The following is a 7,799-nucleotide window of genomic DNA, read 5'->3' on the forward strand; positions in this document are numbered from 1 at the left end:
AAAAAAAAAAAAAAAAGTCCAATCATAAATACTTATGTGCTATTTTGAAAATTAAGAGTGGGTCTTTAAGTATACATAAACAGAGGTGTTCAAACAAGCTTTTAAACAAAACTTGTTTTAATCTCTTCTTAGATAATCCTAAACTTAATCTAGAACCTAATGTCTTCCTTTTCTTAACAAAGACTCTAATGCTTTGTATATGCCGTTGCAAATGGGATGCTACTTCCGAGGCTGGCAGAAGGGCTTAAAACAAAAGGTGGTAGGGTTCCTAAAGGGAAAGTGTCTGCTTTTTCTTTTGTCATTTTTTGTCACTCATTAGTTACAGCATTATCATAAAAATGATAAAGCACTTCTCTGCCACTTCGTGGTGGGTGAAGATAATCCCTCTAATGATTAAGAATACAGTAACGATGAATGACAGGGCCTTGGGAGAAGCCTTGAAAGACTTAAAACTAAAACTTAAAAAAAAAAAAAGAAAACAAAATACTGCAACAGCTCATCTAACCAGAAACCAGCAACGTGGAACATTAACTATATACTTCCTAATCTGTCAAGAATTCAGGAATTCAGTAGTCAAAAGAGAAAAATCCCTGTGTAGGTGCTGGGGTTGGCAGAGATTCCTCTCAGTATCTAAGGCTTAATAATGCCCTCCAGTGATCAGTGACACAGAACAACGACCTGCCTCACTCGAAGAGTCTTGAACTCCACATTAAAAAAATTACAGTGCATTAAACAAGGATGAAAACAAAAATTTTCTGGTAATAATTAGATAGCTTGACTAAACAGACCACAACATCCCCTGAAAATTCAGGCTATTCATGATTTCACTGTTACATGAAACACAGGTTCTGAAGTTTAAATCCAAGCTTCCCTTGAGAGTTTTAATTCATGACTTTAACTAAAAAATAAAACTATAAATTTCAATGATCTGGGGGTTTATCCTTCCAGCTACCAGACAGGCAAAATAATCTTAGCATGTGGTAAGTTTATTCATTAACTAAAATTTGGAAAAGCTATGATATAAAGATCTGACTAAAACCAGAAGATTTGGTGGCAAAAGGGCAACTAGTGTACTCAAAATTCTTGCACTTTCCATGAAGTGGCTTATTATAAAAAATAAAATCTATATACAATCAAAGCCAGCAAAAGTTACCACAGAGCTGAAAAGCTATAAACAGGTGCTGCTAATATTGTTGCTTCCCTGACATGCGTCTAGGATTCCTGCCCCTCCCTTCCCTACAGTGACTCTTTTTTTTTTTTGAGACAAAGTCTCACTCTTGTTGCCCAGCTGAAGTGCAATGGCACGATCTCGCTCACTGCAACCTGTGCCTTCCAGGTTCAAGCGATTCTCCTGCCTCAGACTCCTGAGTAGCTGGGATTACAGGCATACGCCACCATGCCTGGCTAATTTTGTATTTTTAGTAGAGACAGGGGTTTCTCCATGTTGGTCACGCTGGTCTTGAACTTCTGACCTCGGGTGATCCGCCTGCCTTAGCCTCCCAAAGTACTGTGATTACAGGCGTGAGCCACCGTGCCTGGCCCTTGCAATGACTCGATGAAGTTTATGGGGCGGATAGAAATGTAGGAGACCTTAATGGGAACTGCAATGGTCTATACGATCCTGGGAGATCTTCGTTGTATTTGTGGTACCAAACCATCTTTCAAAAAGTTCTCTAAAACAGTGGCAATCTACATTACGATTGCCTGGTATAATAAAATGGCAGGCAATGAACTGTTGCTTACATACCTCTTCTCCAAATCCTATCAGGGTCCATAGAATTCTTTCCTGGACACTAAATCTCCTTTGAAGAACTCATTTGTTTCCTTATTTGGTCATCTTCCTATTATATAAGCTTTTTTTTTTTTTTTTTTTTTTTTGGAGACAGAGTCTTGCTCTGTTGCCCAGGTTGGAGTGCAGTGATGCAATCTCGGCTCACTGCAACCTCCACCTCCCAGGTTCAAGCAATTCTCCTGCCTCAGCCTCTAGAGGAGCTGGGATTACAGGTGCCCACCACCACGCCTGGCTAATCTTTGTATTTTTAGTAGAGATGGGGTTTCACCATGTTGGCCAGGTTGGTCTCAAACCCCTGACTTCAAGTGATCCACCTACTTCGGCCTCCCAAAGTGACGGGATTACAGGTGTGAGCACTGTGATCGGTCTATACAAGCATTTTATGCCTCAATTCTAAATTTAACCTACAACCCTTCAGCCTAACATATCTACTGATACATCTCACTTCTACAAATCTGAACTCCAGCAATTCTTCAAAGACCTATCTAAAGCATCCAAAATCTGTTTCTGAGTTTCAATTACTAATCACAATCTAGATATGTTCAACCATGCTTATCAGTAGGGAGATCCACTGCCCTTCTGTTTGAGAACTATAAGCTTACATATATAGCTAAGTTATACTTTTTCCTTTGTACTCACTCCTTCCTTTCAGACTCCCCAGTATTTTTGCCTTACAGGCAATTTTTGCTTGATATACATCTTTACCATTGGTCTTCTTCCCAGAAGTGGTTTTCCTCTGTAATGATTCCTCAATGATGCCAGGAGGTCATATTGTGTGCTGTCTGGTGACCGTCATACTTCTCTTTGAAACTCTAAAATGACTTCATTTCAACCTTGACTTTCAATGACATTTCATGCATATCATGGTTTGGCAGCATAACTGTAAGAATGAACAGTTCCTTAAAAAACCACCCAGGAATTTAGGGTCCTGAAAGGCTCTTTCCTCTTATCGCTCCATCTTCCTTCTGGGTTGCTCACTTCTTCCTTCCAGAGCTTTTGAATTCCTACTTACTGATTTTGAATTTTTACTGTAAAATCTTAATAGTCGTTGTTTTTGGTTTATGTTGTTAAATTTCTAGATCCTTCATAAGGCTCAATCCATGCCAGATTATTTATTATTTCTCATAATTGCTTCTTTGTTGAAGACCATGTCTTCAACACCAATTATGACATTAAAAAATATTTTTTCCCTATTCATCAAAAAGCAAAAAAAGTCATCATTGTACTTTTACTAGAGGTGGGGGTCTTGCTATTACCCAGACTGGAGTGCAGTGTCACAATCATAGCTTGCTGTAGCCTTGAAATCCTAGGCTGAAGTGATCCTCCTGCCTCATCCTCTGAACCAGCTAGGACTATAGGCGAGTGCCACCACGCGTGGCTAATTAAAAAAAATTTTTTTGTAGAGATGGGGTCAGGCTGGTCTCAAACTCCTGGCCTGAAGTAATCCTCACACTTCAGCTGGGATTACAGGCACAAGTCACCATGTCTGAGCCCCAACTACGACATACACTATTGCCAGACACCTAAATTCTTCACTTCAAGCTCTACTTAATCTATTCTTCAAAGCCTATTTCAACACACTTTTCAAGCAAATCATTCCAAGTTTTACTAGAGTTTAAAGCGAAAGCAAACATTTCTTAATTCAACGTGCACATGTCATAATGCTTAATTTATTCAAGAGCAGAACTGTTTTCTGCCTCCTCCCCCAATTCATTTAGCACAGTGGTGGACATTTTGTTGATGGGTTATCAATACATTTGGTTGATGAATCAGTTTCCCATTAACAGTCTTGTCATTTCCCGCACACTATCACCTGAGTAACCTTAGAAAACAGACCTCACCAAACATGCTTTATGTTATCAAACACCAACAAGCAAAGATGTTTCCTCATCCCTCTGATTATAGCTGCCACTTACTGCCTAAGCCAAATGCTTTATATTTATTATCTCTGATCTTCCTTTTCCACATGAATGAGAAACCAGGTTCAGAGAAGTAACTTGCCCATACGTAGTAAGTGGTGGAACCACGATTTGACTTAGAACTGGCTGGCTTCAAAGCCCACACTCTGCTCACAAAAGTTAGTTACTGTCAATTTAGTTGGGCTCTGTAAACAACTGGAGTTTTAACTTTCACATATATGATATGTATACAATAACATCCAGCCCCCACTTCAATATATCCTTAAGAACTGAACGTTTTACTGTACAAAAGGAGTAATTTTCTAAGCCTTTAACTGTAAAAGAAATCAGTACTTTACTAAAGACGTCCTCAGAAAACGATTCTTCCTAACGATTAATTTGAAACGACTTTCTAAACCCAGACAATCATTTGAGAATATGGTAGCTACCAACTTGTCTCAAACGTGAAACATACTTAGGCAACTTTCAAAATGTTTCAGGTGTCAGTTGCTAGTACAACCCCGGGGAGTAAACGGTAGCTATATTAGACCTGTTGCAAAGTAGAGGTATTTTTTTAAGTTGGGAGTTCTCTGACACCCAAGGTTTAGTGCCCTAAAATGTTATCCCAGTCCTTTTAATTTTATATCCATGCCTTCCAAGCCCTATCTAACATTTCCTGGTTCCCAGTTTTCCCAGTTGAGTATTTTCTCCAGACCTTATTCCTGACCAACAGTTTTCCCTGAAACCTGTAGCTCATACTGGCCCTATTTTTGCCGAAGTAGATTAGGAATACAATAGATCATACTCTGGGGGAGGCAGTAACTTAACAAATTCGTCTCCTTCTGCGTTAACGATACGCAGATACTAGCCAGGGTGGCCACTATTCTAACAAATTCTAAAACGGCAAAGCAATTTTTCGGTAAGTTGGAGAACGGAAACCACAGCGTGGAAACTCTGCACGGAGTCTTAAAGATAAGGAGCTAAGACTTTAATTTACTCTTGCAGAGGGAACGGTGAAGGCTTTCAGCACGGCAAGACGATACTTTCGAAACTGTCACTAGACTACTCAAACTGGAGTCTCCCGCCCAAAAGAACATGGCACATGGCTAAAAAGGGCCTCCCTCCAACGCTCCAGTCCCTGGGAAAGACGCGCTGTGACCGTCTGATCCACGAGACTGGGGAAGAGGTGAAAGGGAGCAGGAAATCCTGTTTATTTCCAGTAATCCTCAGAGCGGGAAAGGTTGGTCTCTACCCAGAGACGAACCAGGCCCCAGTCCCGGGCCTAGGAAGGGAAAACCCAGGTCTCCCGGGCGCCCTGGAGCTGTGCCCTCCTGCCCGGAGCACCAGCCCCACTCGGGCTTTCCTTCTCCCTGTCCCACTCAGGGCCTCACCACAGCTCCCATTATGCCTCTACCACCCCCACCCGCGCAGGCGCAGTGGGAATCGGGGCCTACCCGCGCCCCCGAGGCGCCGCCACTATGGCGGAACCTGGTCAGGCCGGCAGCCGCTCCGCGCGGACCAGGCGTCCCTCTCCCGTCCCCACGGCCTCCCCACCACCGCTGGGGTCTCTGGGGTCTGTCCCCGCCCGGCCGGACCCTCTTTCGCCCTCCTCACCCGTTCTTCAGATCCACCTCCAGAATCTTCCCGTAGCCCTTAAAGAAGCGCTCCACATCGCGCTCCCGGGCCTGGTAGCTCAGGCGGCCGATGTACACCCGCGGCATCCCGGCAACGGCAGCGTTGGCTGGCCCCGGCCCCAGCCCCCCTCAGGCGGCGGCGGGCAAAGCGAGAGCGCGGCGGCAGCGGCGGCGGCGGCGGCAACGGACGGGCGGCGGGACGGACGCAGCCGAACCCCGGCGACGTACGCGAGCACGCAGCTCGCGAGCGCGCGCTTCCACTTCCCCCACCCTTCCCCTAGGCGGAGGGTAACCGGAGAGAGCGCGCTTTCGCTTCCCGCCCGGCCAGGACTGGGGGAGGAGCTTGCCCGGGGCGCGCCGACGTAAGGCGGGGCAAGGTGATCGACAGGCGGCGCTGCGGCACGTCCTCCTGCGAGCTCGCCAAAGGGGTTCCTGCACCGCCTTCCGCAGCCGGCTGGCTTCGCCCCTCCCCCGGAAGTACCCGCACCTCCCAGAGCCGAGCGAGCGAGCGAGCGTTCCTGCTTTTGTCCTTTGAACCGGGTGTGGTTTGGATTTTGGAGCCGGAGCTTTGGAATCAAACCTGGCTTCCAAACGGTTGTGTACCCGTGACCTTGGGCTCGTTACGCGCGATGTCTCGGACCCTCCTTTATCTTTTCTGCAAAAGGGGGAGAGTAGTTCCTACCTTCCAGTGTTGTCTTGAGAATTATGAGAGAATACGTATATAAAACACTTAGTAGTTTTGTCATGTCAAATACCCAGTAAATGAGACCAGTATTATTTTTAAGAGAAGACACTGCTTAAATAGAAGCAGTGTGAGAAGCGGAGAAGGCTGGAGCTTTGGAGCTAGACTAGGCATGACACCGAGCAAATTACTTGACCACAATCCAACCTATTTTTTTTTCCCCCCGAGAGGAGTTTCTCTCTGTCGCCCAGGCCGAAGTGCAGTGGCGTGATCTCAGCTCACTGCAACCTCCGCCTCCCAGGTTCAAGCGATTCTCTTGCCTCAGCCTCCCAAGTAGCTGGGACTACAGGCGCCCGCCACCATGCCCAGATAATTTTTGTATTTTTAGTAGAGACGACGTTTCACCATATTGGTCAGGCTGGTCTCGAACTCCTGACCTCAGGTGATCCGCCCACTTTGGCCTCCCAAAGTGCTGGGATTACAGGTGTGAGCCACTGCGCCTGGCCTATCCAATCTATTTTCTAACCTGTAAAATTAGGATAATTTATACCCATCTCAAGGATTACACAGGTCACTAAATGGGGTAGTATATATGAAAGTACTTGGAACAGTGTCTGAAACATGGTAAGAGCTCAATAAATATTGGTTCCCTTCTCACTAACTCCATGTACCTAGAACCACAAAGGGTTTTGTTTCTTTGCTTGTTTTTGCTTTTTGAATATTTTGAAAGGATAACTCAAGGTTCAAATGATATACAGTGAAAAGTCTTTGCTGTCCACCAGCCACTTAGTTTCTCTTCCCAGAGGCAAACAGTTTCTGAAATGTCCTTTAGGAGGTTAATTTACCCTTATAAACCAAATAGTAGGATACTATACATATGGTTCTGCACAAAGCATATTTTGAAAATTATTCCATAAGAGTGTAAAAGGACTAGTTTTACGGCTCATACCATTTTATACACAGTAATTTATTTAGCCAGTGCCCCAGTGAAGGACATTGGAATAAGTACCAACCTTTTGTTATTACACTGCTACAGTAACTTTGCATTTCTCTCTCTCTCTCTCTCTCTCTCTCTCTCTCTATATATATATATATATAGCATCTATTCCTAGAAGTAGGATATTTGGGTCAGAGTTTTAATAGTTATTGCTCAATTCCCCTTAAGTGGCTGTTTCCTCATATCCTCATCAACACCATGTTATCAAACTTTTTGATCTTTGCCAATCTGAGAGGTGAAAAATGTTATCTCCAAGTGGTTTAATTTGCAAATACTATATTTTGCAGAGATATGAATCGCTCTTCATATATTTGAGATATATTTTCCTATTTGTGTCTGTGTATATCCTTTCCCCATTTTTCTTATTCATAGGTGCTCACTATATATTAGGAAAATCAGCTCTTTGTCAAATGAGTTGCAAATATGTTTTCCATTTGTTGACTTTTGTTGACTTTTGACTTTGCCAGGAGTGTTTTTTAGCCATGCAAAAACATTAGATATTTATGGGATTAATTTATCCATCCTTTGTTTTTCTTTGATTCTGGATTTTATTTTAAATTTTATTTATTCTACTTTTTTTTTTTTCCGAGACTGAGTCTCGCACTGTCACCCAGCTGCAGTGCAGTGGCGCGATCTCGGCTCACTGCAACATCTGCCTTCTGGGTTCAAGCATTCTCCTTCCTCAGCCTCCAGAGTAGCTGGGATTACAGGCACCTGCTACCACACCCGGTTAATTTTTTTGTATTTTTAGTAGAGAAGGGGTTTTACTATGTTGGCCAGGCTGGTCTTGATCTCC

The 7,799-nt window shown here is 43.9% G+C and overlaps 1 protein-coding gene across 1 annotated transcript in view; it reads right to left on the bottom strand.

The window, feature by feature from the left end:
• The window catches only part of SRSF4 (serine and arginine rich splicing factor 4), a 32,810-nt gene extending 27,029 nt beyond the window's left edge, over positions 1-5,781 (bottom strand). Inside the window, exon 1 of the mRNA XM_017872703.1 lies at positions 5,305-5,781. Coding sequence (XP_017728192.1) covers positions 5,305-5,411 — 107 coding nt within the window. The 5' untranslated portion in view covers positions 5,412-5,781. The remainder of the gene's footprint in view (positions 1-5,304) is intronic.
• Positions 5,782-7,799: the final 2,018 nt, after the last annotated feature.

This window comes from Rhinopithecus bieti, unplaced genomic scaffold, assembly GCF_001698545.2.
Source record: "Rhinopithecus bieti isolate Rb0 unplaced genomic scaffold, ASM169854v2 scaffold_7649, whole genome shotgun sequence".
NCBI lineage: Eukaryota > Metazoa > Chordata > Mammalia > Primates > Cercopithecidae > Rhinopithecus > Rhinopithecus bieti.